This window comes from Carassius carassius, unplaced genomic scaffold (assembly GCF_963082965.1).
Source record: "Carassius carassius unplaced genomic scaffold, fCarCar2.1 SCAFFOLD_57, whole genome shotgun sequence".
Taxonomy (NCBI): Eukaryota; Metazoa; Chordata; class Actinopteri; order Cypriniformes; family Cyprinidae; genus Carassius; species Carassius carassius.
Genome location: NW_026775196.1, coordinates 1,385,727 through 1,400,032, shown reverse-complemented (window position 1 = coordinate 1,400,032; position 14,306 = coordinate 1,385,727). Strand labels below are relative to the sequence as shown.

The 14,306-nt window shown below is 37.1% G+C and overlaps 1 protein-coding gene across 2 annotated transcripts; it reads left to right on the top strand.

Moving 5' to 3' along the window:
• The first annotated feature begins 1,797 nt into the window (after positions 1-1,797).
• LOC132137554 (gastrula zinc finger protein XlCGF57.1-like) lies at positions 1,798-9,176 on the top strand. 2 transcript variants are annotated; one of them, XM_059547602.1, is made up of 2 exons: positions 1,798-1,973; positions 7,403-9,176. In XM_059547602.1, the coding sequence occupies exons 1-2, from the start codon at positions 1,919-1,921 to the stop codon at positions 8,668-8,670; spliced, it is 1,323 nt and encodes a 440-aa protein (XP_059403585.1). In that variant the 5' UTR covers positions 1,798-1,918; the 3' UTR covers positions 8,671-9,176. The 2 variants fall into 2 exon arrangements, with proteins under 2 accessions (XP_059403585.1, XP_059403584.1); XM_059547601.1 differs by lacking the exon at positions 1,798-1,973 and adding an exon at positions 2,836-3,054.
• Positions 9,177-14,306: the final 5,130 nt, after the last annotated feature.

The following is a 14,306-nucleotide window of genomic DNA, read 5'->3' as shown; positions in this document are numbered from 1 at the left end:
GCTGCAGCAGGTTTTGAAGAGCTGACCAGACAGTGAGGGAGCTCAGCGTCAGACCTCTACAAGGAGTGCAAACGTGAAGATGTCATTTGTGAGCAGTGGTTGTAACAGCTTTCCCACGAGTTGTCCTAAGTCACAGTAAGTATTTCATCTTCAAGGGTGTCACTGCATCCTCTCCAAACATGATGCAATGAGGAATGTCTGAGCTTATAGCTTAATAGCAGCAATGTTTGTTGCTTAGTTTCTATTAGTGGATCACTATACTGAGAAATCCTGCCTACTGTGTAAACTCATTTTGGTCAAAAATCATGTTCCTCATAACTAAATGTTAAACAAAGTAACCACAGTGCAGACAATCAGTTCACATTTTAAGGAGGCGACGTTGAGGAGAAGAAAAAGAACAAAGAGACTGGTGTTTATTATAAAGTTCATATTATAGATGCTGAAGGTCATTAGCCTATGTTGATGCTCGCTAGATTGAATTTCTTAAGAACATTGCCAGAGTGAGATGCATGTTTGGCTACAAATTTGATAAACATTACACTTTTACAAATCATTTGATGTGATCATGATCTTGATGTTTTAATATTTATTAATTCCCTTACAGAAAAACAAAACAAAACATGAATTTCTGATGTGATCATGTGTGGACAACAGAAACCCCAATGAAGTGATTATGTTCTTTTTCTAGAGCTTTTCAGATTTTAACATGAATTTGGAAAGTAAAGGTCAATGAGGGAACAATGCTGATGGATAATTTTTATAGCAATTGTCTTATTTCATCATTGATCGGTTTTATGCCCTTTCCCTTCATAATTATCAAAAAAAAAAATTTTTTTTTTTTTTTTTTTTTTTATGTAATACATTTAATTGCAGTAAGTATTTGGTCATTAAACCACAACCATGATATTCCAGAATGTTGCTATAGTTATTATCGCTGGCAATCATAAATTTGCTAGGGGCATGGGATTTAGCACATTTACTATATATGATCTACTTATTATCAGTTGAATTTTTTTAAATAATAATAATGATAATAATAAAGGAACAATTTATGTTTCATGATATGTTGCAATGATGTCATCTGTACTTCGATAGCTGGTTCTTTGCAATATCATGTAGTTTATATTGGGTAGTATAAAACCACTATCCAAAAAAATAAAAACCTATTCAATAATTGAAATGCTTATATTTCACTACGTGAACGTGACAGATATTACATATGAAACGTGTGACAAAGCAGGATAAAAACAACAGGCACATGTCAGGCTCGTCGTGTCAATGGTCCACTCGTCAATAGGGGGCGGTAATGCGCTTATCTGCGTAAGATCCTACGTAACACAAGAAGACGACGTCACCTCTAGCGTGAGCGTCATCAGTCAGCGTTGGGTCTCCCGAGGTAAGACAATCGGTCCACTGCGCTTCATGTAATGTACAATTATAAAACACAGTTTGTTAAAGCAGCATTTCACGGAGTCATTCTGTATCGTTTTCATCTGGTTCAGCGCTGTTTGTGCGTCTTTTCTGGCGTCCGCTGACTGAAATAAACATTAAGCCTAGCAGACAACAACAATGCGAGGAAAGTTAATGCTAAATTCATTCAAGACCTGTGATTTTGTGTATTATTTAGATAATTTTGAGCAATAATGGTATTGTTTTTGAGTGTCACTTGATCAAGTCAAATTTTCTAACAAATTCACGTTATTTGTATTTATCCTTGGCCTGTGGGTGTTTTATATGAAGAGGTTTGATTGTAACACTCAATTTGATGATGAACGCATTGAATTTAATAACTTTAATTTTATTTTTCAGCGATTCACGTACAGTTCAGCATTTTCAAAGCGCTTAACCAATAAATGCTGGAATGTTCCCTTTAGCCTAAAAGTGAAGAAGATTAAGTTTGTGTGAGAAAATTGAAAACATGAATGATCCAGAGCCCTGCAGAATAAAACAGGAAGATATTGAACAACAAATAGGTTGGTGTTTGTTCTTAATTCTTTAATAAGGTTATAATTCTTAAAGCTGAAGAAATAAAATTGATAAAAAATGTTCCACAATCAATTATCGAAGTACATAGACAATAAGTGTTCAAAACTGTCTCCAAAAATTTGAGTATTTTTGGCTTATTTTCTAGTATATATATATATATATATATATGAATCAGGATGCGTTTACATGACAAGTAAAATGACTTAAGATGCAATGTCTTGTGTTTCCTGATTCCAAATTGTGTTTATTTTTACTGAAAATAAACAAAAAATATCTGAAAATGGGGTACAAAACAAACAAACAAAAAATATATATTGTTTAGCCTTAGATTAAAGATTGTTTTTCTTGCCCCATTTGCAGATGTTTTTGCTTGCTAAAAAACTAACAAAAATTTGATATGTATTTAAAAAATAAGACATTAGCCTAGTTTTCACAGACAGGGCTTAGACTACTGTAAACCAGGAATAGGCCATAATTTAGTAAGGATATTTAAGTAAGTCATTTAGCTGAAAGAGTTCAGATTTACAGGTGCATCTCCAAAAATTTGAATATTATAGAAATGGTCTTTATTTTTTGTAATTAAAAAAAAAAAAAAAAAAAAATAAATAAATAATATTATGTGATAGATTCATTGCACACAAACTGAAATATTTTAAGTTTTAATTCTGATGGTTATGACTTACAACCCTGGAAAATAAAAAATTACAGTATCTCCAAAAATTAGAATATTCCATTGTGAGCGTGATTCGTTTAATTTTGAGTATAAATAGTGGGTACCTTTTGGTCTAATTTAGAACATGCAACCACAATTATGGGAAATACTTCTGACTTTTGTCCAGAAGACAATCATCAACAGGAGGGTGAGGGTAAGCCACAGAAGGTCATTGCTGAAAGGGCTGGCTGTTCACAGAGTGCTGTATCAAAATATATTCACAGAAAGTTGACTTGAAGGAAAAAGTGTGGTAGGAAAAGGGGCACAAGCAACAGGGATGACCACAGGCTTGGGAAGATTGTCAGGAAAAGCCAGAGTCAGCGCATCAAGAAAACATCAGAAGCATTTCACTTGGGGTAAGGAGAAAAAGAACTGGACTGTTGCTCAGTGGTCCACAGTCCTCTTTTCACATGAAAGTCAATTTAGCCAACTCACCTGACATGAGCCTCACAGAGAATCTATGGGGTATTGTGAAGAGGAAGATAAGAAACATCTGACAAACAATACAGAGGAGCTGAAGGGTGCTAACAAAGCAATCTGGGCTTCAGTAATTCCTCAGCAGTGCCACAGACTGATCGTCTCCATGCCACGCCGCACTGAAGCAGTCATTCATACAAAAGGTGCCCCAACCAAGTATTGAGTGCATAATTAAACCTGCTGTGGAGATCTTGAACATTTCTATTTTAAAATCTTTGTTTGATTTGATCTTTGAGTTTTTTGAGATGCTGAATTTCTAATTTTCCTAAGATGTAAATCGTAACCATCAGAATTAAAACAAAAAGCTCTTGAAATATTTCAGTTTATGTGCAATGAATCCAGAATATAAGCAAGATAGCTTTTTTTTTTAATCTACAAAAAATAAAGAACTTTTCCATGATATTCAAATTTTTTGAGATGCACCTGTGCATTTTAGTCTGATACAAGGCTTAAACAGATAGTTCACCCAAAAATGAAAAAAATGATGTTTATCTGCGTACCCCCTGGGCATCCAAAATGTAGGTGACTTTGTTTCTTCAGTAGAACACAAATTATGTATGATTTTTAACTTCAGCTGGTGCAGTCTCTCAGTCTACAATGCTTATAAATGGGCATAGAATCTATGAGAGAGAAAAAAACATGCACAGAAAAATCCAAATTAAACCCTGCAGCTTGTGACGAAACATTGATGTGTAAAGACACAAAACAAACAGTCTATGCCAGAAACTGAACAGAATTTATTTATATATATATATATATATTTTTACCTCTGGTTCACGCAATGTCTGAACTGTTAGAACTCTTGTGAACGCGCTTAACTTCTTCTTCCTGCTTTATTGGTGGATCGCAGACATATAAGTGCATTACCACCACCTATCTTTTAAATGGACCAATAGCCGTGTTTCCAGTATCGAGCTTAAACCGGGCGTGCTAGTGCGTGCCAGGGCCAGTCGCGTTTCCACTGTCACTTCCGGGGCTTGATCGTGCCTCTCCGGGGCTTGATCGTGCCTCGCCGGGGCTTCCTCGGGGACAACGGCCAGGTTTTTTTGGCCCGACGAAAACCTTGGGCCAAAGCGGGCCAGCTGGGGCTAGAGGAGGGGTTATGAACAAAGGCCGAGTTTCTCCGCGTCTAGAGAGCTCAGCACTGCAGATCATTTCAGAGAGATAACAGCTTTAACACCGGTATTAAAGACTTTATAAAATAAGTTGAGCTCAAAACTCACTCTTAGTTAGCAGCAAGTGTTTGAAATAACTTGATCCGATGTGGATTATAATCACTAAACAAGGCAGAAATATTTATAAGTGTTGTTAAAGACTATGCACGCTAAAAATTAACATTACCATAGTAAACATGGTAAATATGACCGCTTGGATAAATCAGACGTCAGCTTCTTATTCTCTATCACAATCGTGTATTTATTAAGTAACATTTTATCTGTCGTCTCGTTTCGTGAGTTTAGCTCCACGTTGCATATCATCAAAATATAACAATGATTTTTGTTCGGGAGCTTTTATAAAAATAGAGTCACTGCGGATCATTTCTGGTTGAAGAAATCAGACGTCAGTTTCTTATTCTCTATCACAATCGTGTATTTATTTAGTAACTCATATTATCTGTCACAAGCCTCGTCTCGAGAGTTTAGCTCACGTTGCCTATCATAAAAAAAATATAATAATGTTTTATGTTCGGGAGCTTTTATAAAAATAGAGATATTATCATTCATTTTAAATGTATAGGCTACGGTGGCTACAAATAAACAGAAACAGACTCGAATGAATAAGCAGGCTATTTTCATAAGCGTTAAAAATAAATAAATAAAATAGAAATAAGTGTATTTATTTGTGATTAATTTTGAGTCCTTATAAATGAAATCAATATGATTAATGTATCACTTATTCTATAGCTAAAACATCGATGCTTTTGAATTTGAATATATAACAAAGCATGCAAACAAACGGCCACTTTTATCATGTTCGTTTTGTGATCGCGCATGTTCCAGTGACTTCTTAGTTTTCAGATAACTTCTCTTTGTTGGTGAAATGATGAGGTTGCATGACGTTGTTCTGAGAGGCGTGTAAAGGGCGTGTTTTAGTGACGCGCAGCGGAGTTTCAGACCCTGACTGAGGAAACCCTGCGCTATTCTGGCCTCGTGGCTACTGGCCCGAGGCTATTAGCCCCCCCGGCCAGCTTTAAGCCCTGGCTCGCACTGGCCCGACAGTGGAAATGTGGCTATTGACACTCTTATCTAGAATCTCAATTAGGAGTGTCAGTGGTCCACTTGAGAGATGGGTGCCGGTAATGCACTTATAAGTCTGCGATCCGCCATAAAGCAAGTAACAACAGTTCTAACATTGCATGAACCAGAGGTAAATATATATATATATATATATATATATTAGTGGTGGGCCGTTATCATGCTGCGTTAACGCGAGACTCTTATCGGGCGATTAAAAAAAATATTGGCGTTAATCTATTCTCAAAGTCGGGTTGGGAGCTGGGTCTATACTAAGCAAGCTATGATGACTTTCACCTTGATATTTTATATAACCGACTGGCTGAGGCCAGCCTAAAAAGATGCTCAGGACAGTTGACGGGCCACTGCTGCACATCGTCACGAAAGCTTATCTTTCTCACGTGTTTTTAAGCGTTACCGCTTGTCGATTTAAACATTAAAGCATCCAAAAATAAGACGCGGAAAAGCTGAACAGAGAGTAGCTGGTTACTCGCGCGCTGTGTTCGGTACGCACGAGAGAGATCGAGAGTCATGTATCACGGACAGCGACACTGAACCGAGCTCTCTTCTGCGAAGTTCTCCTTGAACTCCCTCCTGCACCTGAACGAACAAATTGAACACTTGAACATCAAACTTGCTTATTTTTGCTCTAGTGCCGACAAATACATACGAAATATGTCAAAATATCCACCTTGGAAATTATGCTCGAAAAAACTGTCAGTTATTTCTTAAGTGAAAGTAAACAGTTGAGGAAAAAAATGGGATGTGTATTATATTGGATGCGTTCATCGTCTCTTAAAGTGACCGCGCCTAATTTAGCTACTGGCTGCTGTAATGTTAATCCAAGAAAATGAAAATGAAAATCACTCACTGCTCTTGACTGAATTACTTTGTAGTTTTAACAGACAAACCAAAAAATATTCAGACACCAGATATAATTTTTGATATATATAGCAAAACTGTAATAATGTGAGAAATGTTGAAGGTGTCTGAATAAATGTAGGTTTGATTGTATATTTCATTTATACATTGAAGACTATCCAGTGCTATTTTACATTTAATTATTTAGTTTCTGTACCTTGACACCTACAAACTTGAAAAAAAACAAACATTGTGTAAATAGCACAAATAAATAAAAATAAACGAACATACAAATTAAACAATTTCAAACTGGTACAACCTTCACCGGGTCCCCGCTGACCCCTGTGTGCCTGTTTCACACATACTCCGTCTGCAGTGCGTATGCAGTCCGTGTGCATTACGTATGTGGTGCAGCACGGACTCAATGTGCTTTCACACAGGACGCGTCTGCAGTTCACTACTCGGTACGTAAAGGATCGCTGCACTGCTGCAGACGCAACGCTCCTGGAACGCAACTGGAATCCGTTAACATGGGTGCGTTAAAAAATATGCAACGCGTACACACTGCAGACGGAGTATGTGTGAAACAGGCGTAAGGTTGTTTGCACCTTGTGCAATGTGGAATTAGTTTACAACTTTTTCAAGCACTTTGTGATGTATTTTGGAAACAGGAGATGTACATTTCTAATGCACCACCTAGCTTAATAAACCCCTACTCAAAGATTTACTGTTTGTCAATTTTATTTGGGTAACACATATTCTGAGTGCCGTCGGCAGAATTCGAATGAGCCATTTTAATCTAGATTAATTTCAAGATCACAGTGAGATTAATCTAGATTAAAAAAAGTCACCTACATCTTGGATGCCCTGGGGTTAGCAGATAAACATAACATTTTCATTTTTGGGTAAACTACCCCTTTAAGCCTCGTCTGTGAATTACAAAAATGTTCAATCTGTAATGTTTAAAAATAATAATTCAGTAATTCAAATTCAGAGCGTATCAGAATGTTCATATTTCTATTATTATTATTATTATTTTCCTTATTTCTCTCTTTGATTTTTATTTAAATGAAATGTATTTATTTTAGTAATACAGTATATATATTATTCATTTATTTATTACTTTTTTTAGACCTAAAAGAAGAGAACAAGGAGGTTGAAGCAGGGGAGAAACATCAGGTCAAAACTGAAGATATATCCTGGAGTTCCTCATTGAAAAACGACATTTTATGTTTCACTTGCTTTCACTGTGGAAAGGGTTTCACATGCGAGCGTAATCTTGAGCTTGAGATAATATTTCATTTTGGAGGGAAGCCGTATGCATGTGATGAGTGCGAGAAGATTTTTACAATAAACGGAAACCTTATTGAACACATTAAAAGTCATACCGCACAGAAGCCACACAAATGCGATCAATGTGGGAAGAGTTTTGCACAAAAAGGAAACCTTAGTGTACACAAGAAAATCCAGACTGGAGAGAAACCATATGCATGTGATCAATGTGGGAAGTGTCTCATACAAAAAGTACCTTTTAATGATCACATGAAAATCCACACTGGAGAGAAGCTGCACACATGTGATCAGTGCGGGAAGAGTTTTGCACAAAAAAGAAACCTTAATGAACACATGAAAGTCCACACTGGGGAGAGGCCGTTCACATGTGATCAGTGTGGGAAGAGATTCACACATAAAGGTAACCTTAATGAACACATGAAAATCCACACTGGAGAGAAGCCATATGCATGTGATCAGTGCGGGAAGTGTTTCATACATAAAACAAACCTTAAAGAACACATGACAATTCACACGGGAGAGAAACCGCACATCTGTGCTCAATGTGGGAAGAGTTACGCTCAAAAAGGAGGCCTTAGAGAACACATGAAAATCCACAGTGGAGAAAAGCCACACACATGTGATCAGTGTGGGAAGAGTTTCATAAAATCAGGTGTTTATAAAGTACATCTTCTTACTCATTCTAGAGAAAGGCTATATAGCTGTGATCAATGCGGTAAAAAGTTTTTTAGGGCAGATTTCCTTAAGGATCACATGAAAGTTCATACAAAGGAAAAGCCTTATGTGTGTTCTTTGTGTGGAAAGAGTTTTAGTTCGATGAGTACTTTAAAATTGCACCAGAAAAGACACAGCGGTGTGAAGGATCATGTTTGCTCTGAATGTGGTAAGGCTTTTTTTACGGATGGTGCACTGAAAGTGCACGGGACCGTTCACACTAGAGAAACACCTTACAAGTGTTCACACTGTGACAAGAGCTTCAAACGCTCAGAATATCTGAGGATACATGAGAGGATCCACACTGGAGAGAAGCCGTATCATTGTCCGTCATGTGGGAAGAGTTTCACTCATTTTTCTTCTCTAACCGCGCATAAAAAAATCCACGTCTGAGATTTTATAGTATTTACAGAGTAGTAGTTCGAGTTCTGATCTGTAACGCTGCATAAAACAAGTATATTGAGAATTGATTGATCAAAGATTATTAGAACAAGTAATAAACTGATTGTTGATTATTTCAGAATAATTTTTTTAATCATTTGTTCTAATAATTTTATTATCATTATTCAAACCCCCCCCCCCCCCCCCCCCAGGCCATATCCCACCTGAACAACTCATGACACCTCAGTACTGTACATCTGTAAATAACTTCATCTGTATATAGCACATATACAGATTCACAGTTCTTTCAATGGACATTTCTCCTTATTCTGTATATTTTTATTACTGTTTTTATTAATAATTTATTGTCTATTTTCTCTAACAGTAGTGTTTTATTAACGTATTTTTATGTATCTTCTGCACTATGTTTGTACTTGCTGTACTGGAAGCTTTTAACACCAAGACAAATTGCTCGTGTGTGTAAACACAATTGGCAATAAAGCTCTTTCTGATTCTGATTAATTTGGCTTTCTATGTTTTAAAATTTCTGTCACTAATTTATAAAATCCTTAAGTTCATAGCAAATCAAGGATTTGTTGATCTGGGTTTTATTTTTAAATTAAGTTGAGTTCCACTTTTAAACAAAGATTAACAAATCAGGGATAAGAATTTAACCTGCAATTAAAATCTTAAGAAACTATTAATTTTCTCCGCCATTATTAATACACCATGTAATTTAACAGCAACAATGTCAATATTCTTTATCCTAAACTGTCTCTGACATGTTGTTTTGTCGATAAAGAAAATAAACTTGTGAAATGCCAACTGTCTTTATAAACTGCTATGTAGAGAGACTATTGATCAAACATCTGTGGCCTGTACCATGAAGCCGGATTAGCTGGCTAGCCAGGTAAATTTCAGTTTAGTTTGCACCAATCATGGGTTTTAGGTTCCATGAAAGTGGCTTGGCTTTTGGCTGCATTTATTGCCTGCTAACCTGCAATATGTTCTGACTTTGAGATCTTAAACTGAAATTTGGTGACAAACAATGGTGACAATAAATATGTTATAATTATTGTTATTATGTGTTACCCAGCATGCATTGCAGGATGAAACATTTAGTTGATTGTCTCCATTATTGAGATTCATAATCTTGATGTCTCTTGTCTCTCTCTCTGTGTGTGCGTGCGTGCGTGTGTGTAAATAGTACAATAATTCTTAGATCAATACTTTGTTTGTATGTTGTAGTTTTACATGGTTGATTACAGAAAATCTATATGTACCGTTAAAAAAATATAACTCAAAATTTTGCCAAATTCTAATAGAATAAATATTTAGAGTTTATAGCAAATTCTACATATACTGTATATATATTAAAATGTTTTCCAACATAATAAAAATCACAAAAAATTGCATCACTGTCCATTACTGTTCCTACTTGTGATGGTTTTTTAGTTTATCTGTTAATCTAGTTGATGTAACCAAAACAAGAAAAAGGGCATCACATACATTACCGTTTATAAATTAATAAACCTAAGCATGTTTGCCCAGAACAACTTTGTTCTCAATGCCATTTAATGTTGAAGATCGATCATGAATATCTAATATAAGTAAAACTATATTTCTGTTAAAATTACACTATGCCGAGAACACAAAGAAAAAATGAATAAATGTCATTAATGCAGAAATCATGTATAGCCTCTTGTTTACGTACTTTTTGTAGCATCCAAGCAAACTGAACATTAATGTGCTTCACTATAACACCAATGTCTTGTTCCTTGTGTTTCTTCTCCATAATGTGAATAATTTGTATTATTTTTTGATAATAAAATTAGGGATCTCCGATTGGGTATAACTCTTATTTATTAAACCGGCAAACCACTTTATTCCCACTACCTTCTTTTTTAGTCAGTTTAAACTGGTTTCACTTTCCGACTTGCTGGAAGTAGTTGAGCAACTTAAATCTTCTGGCTCATTTCTGGATGTTATTCATCCTTTTTTTATTTAAGCAAGTTTTTATTGATGTTGCTCCTTATCTTTTGATTATAATTAATCACAGTCTATTGAGCCTGACTGTTTAAAACATCCAGTAGTTTAACCATTGCTCAAAAAACATAATCTAGACTCGTGTGTTAAAAAAATTTAGGCCCATTTCTAATCTGCCTTTAATCTCCAAGATTCGTTGTAACTGTTTTCCCAGTTTCAAAGTTATTTAGCAAATGCCATTCCACAGAGACTGCACTTTTGAAGTTTTTAATGATACTTTTATATCCTGTGATTTAGGGGATTCTGCAGTTCTTGTGCTCTTAGATTTAACGGCCACCTTCGATACAGTTGACCATGCTGTTCTCACTGATCGATTTGAACATTGCGTTGGTTTAAGTGGTGTAGCTCTAGATTGGTTTAAATCGTTATTTTGCAAATAGGAGTTTTTCAGTCAAGATGGGTGAACATTGCTGCCATTCCAGAGCTTCGTCATGACATGGCTACCATTTCTGAGTCTGATTATATAATGCCTGTCAAGCCAAAGCCTTCACACAAGATGGCCACCACACCTGAGTCCACGGCCAAGATGGCCGCCACGCCTGACTCTCGCCAAGCCTTGGCAGTCACTGAGACTGTTCCCATGGGCTCAGTACTTCCAGTAATGGCAGTCGCCACTTTGAGCATGTGGCTTGCACACTGTGCTCCAATGATCACTCCTGTCCACGAGTCTGCTCCTGAGGCCGCTCCTGACCATGAACTCACTCCAGTGCCCCCAGAGGCGGCGGCGTCCACTGCAGAATCTCCAGAGGAGGCGGCTTCCGTTGCAGCACCTCCCAAGGTGGTGACACCCACATTTAAACTCTCTGCTTATCCTTTCATGTCCAAGGAGGCCGTCCACGAACTCTCTGCCTGTACTGTCATGGCCAAGGAAGCTGTCCGTGAACTCTCTTACTGTCCTGTCACGTACAAAAAGGCCATCCACAAACTCTCTGCCTGTCCTGTCATGGCCAAGGAGGCCATCCATGAATTCTCTGCCTCTTCTGTCATGGCCACAGAGGCCGTTTACCAACTCACAGCCTGTCCTGTCACGGCCACGGAGGTCATTCACGAACTCACTGTCTGTCCTGTCATGGCCACAGAGGCCTGCAAAAACTCTCTGCTCCACTTTGGCTTCCTGCTCACCCTGGTCCCCTTCTGCTCCATTGTCTATCATTGCCTCATGATCCTGATCCACCACTGCTCCAAGCTCCAGGCCTTCCATTGCTCCACCCTCCAGGTCCTGTTCCTTGTCACGGGCCTGGCCCTCCATCCCTCCCCCTGTTCCGCCTCTGCTCTACCACCCTCCTGAATTTCTTGTGTTTTGTTTGTTAAGGTGTCAGGAGCCGCCCTAAGAGGGGGGAATATGTAATGTCTGTTTTGGGTTTTGTTTCTTTTTCATTGTTTTCATGTCTTTTTATTTTGTAGTTTGTTTCATGCTCTTAGTTTCATGCTTCCCTTGCCCTCTTGTCTTCATGCTATTGATTCCTCTTGTTTATTGTGTCATGTTCAGATTGGTTTTGTCATGTGTCTTGCTTCCCATTGGTTTGTTCTTGTCGTGTGACCTGTTTTGTTTGTTTTAAGTAGTCATGTTTTTGCCATTGTGCCTTGTCGTGTTTTAAAGTATGTACCTGTTGTTGGTGAGTCAAGTCTGTTTTAGTCATGTCCGTTCGAGTCAAGTCTGTTCATACCTCATCATGTCTTTGTTTATTGTTTGGATTACACCTTGTAAACAAACTGCACTTGGGTTCATCTACGCTCACCTTCAGTGGACTACTCATTACAGTCATGTGTACCTTCCCTGTGTCAGACTGATCTTACAACACGCCAGGATATGTCTGAGGTTTGTCTTGGCTGCACACAGGTGGCAGGCTCCCTGTCACCAATGTTGGAGCAGCATCTCTTAAACAGGGATCGCAGGATTCTTTAAGCATCATCTCCAGCCTCATTTTGGCATATTTGTACTCCTCCACAAGGCTATACTGTCAAATAAAAATAAAGAAAAAAGAATAATCTGTCTAACTACAAGAAACAGCACAAACAAATAACATAAAGATAAAATACAATAAACAGTGATTTTCAGTTTTTATTTAGGTCTAACATTAGTTTTTAGGGACAGAAAATAAGTGAAATAATCAAATAAAAAACAGCATTGCATATTTGACTGTATATATTAACAAAAGTTAAAGTTGTACATATATGTACATATATGTACATATAATATAGGAAAACGGCCAATTTTATATATGTCACATATCTTAAAAACCTATATCAAACCTATATTGAAACATATATGTTTATATAGGTTTTTTCCATACGTTCCTGTTGAAAAGGCATCCTTTCCTATCGTTTTGGCTTTCCAGCCTTTTTAAAACGTTCTCCAGAGCGGATACATTTGAGAATTCTGTTTTCACATTGTAGTATGGACTGTAGAAACGGAGGCTTTTGAAAATGATGAAGCATGTTTAGTCTTGTAACACATTGTACCAATAGACATGTTTATAGCAGTAACATGAATTTTGCAGTTATGTCCCAGCAAACATTGGTCTGATGGCGACGTCGTGTGCCCAGCCAAAAATAGTCGCGGTATGACGGCATAAATCAGTAGAAATATGTAACACAGAACTTTTCCTAAAAATGCATTCCGATACGTTTGTACATGTCTATAGTTCTATGGGGTTGCATGTATAATTGTTACTTTGACTTTTAGCTGCGTGTAGTTCAATATTTACCCGTGTTGTGAATCGGTTGTAAGAGGACGTCACTAGGTGACGTTTTTTACACGTGCATTACTCGTCCATCATGACCCTCTATGAAATCCTTGTGGAATATGCAAAAGCTGCGCTTACACCTTGATTAATACTGTAATAATTAAAGTGCACCAAGTAGTTTTTAAGAGATTTTAAAGAGGTTGTGAATAGACGTCCACTGACGTCTTTTACATGTCTCTTCATGGTTGTGAAAAGACGTCCAAGCAAGACTAGCAGGAAAACAAAATTGTATACAATGTAAATATATTTACTTTATCTTGTTTAAATAAATTATAATCACAAAGAGCCCAGTGTGGTTAAGTGATTGCAAAGCCACACTGCAATTTAGTCATTATTTCAACCTGTTTTATGTATTCGTTATTATTTTTATGGAATCTATGCATATACATGTAAAACAGATATATATCCGGTCACAATTTCGGTCTGAGTTGGATGTAATTGCCAAAACGGTGCTGCCAAGATGTAGACACAAAACATAGTAATATATTTTGTGATATTACAAAATCCCAGGATAGAATAGATTATCTCGCGAGATCTCACGGTCTTCCGGAACATTGAGCAACCACGAGGAGAGGAGAGGAGAGACCTCAAAGAGGACTCGAGGAGGGAGATGTATCAATATATATTATATAAAATCTACTGTTGGGTAAGTACATTTTGTATTATTTGATTAACGTGCTTGAGTTTTACTTGTTTGACACGAAGGAACCGAGGGGAATGATGCCCACATTGTCAACTGAGATTCAATGAGTATGGCTATAATTAGCTAACGTTAGCAGGCTAAAAGTTACTTATAATTGATGTAATATTTATTGGTACTCTTTAATTATTCAGGGGACATCACAGCCCACCTGT

Coding starts and splice junctions, on each gene's coding strand:
- LOC132137554 (XM_059547601.1), top strand. CDS start 2,976: ATGACCACAGGCTTGGGAAGATTGTCAGGAAAAGCCAGAGTCAGCGCA. Junction 3,055..7,402: donor TCAGAAGCATTTCACTTGGG/GTAAGGAGAAAA, acceptor TACTTTTTTTAG/ACCTAAAAGAAGAGAACAAG.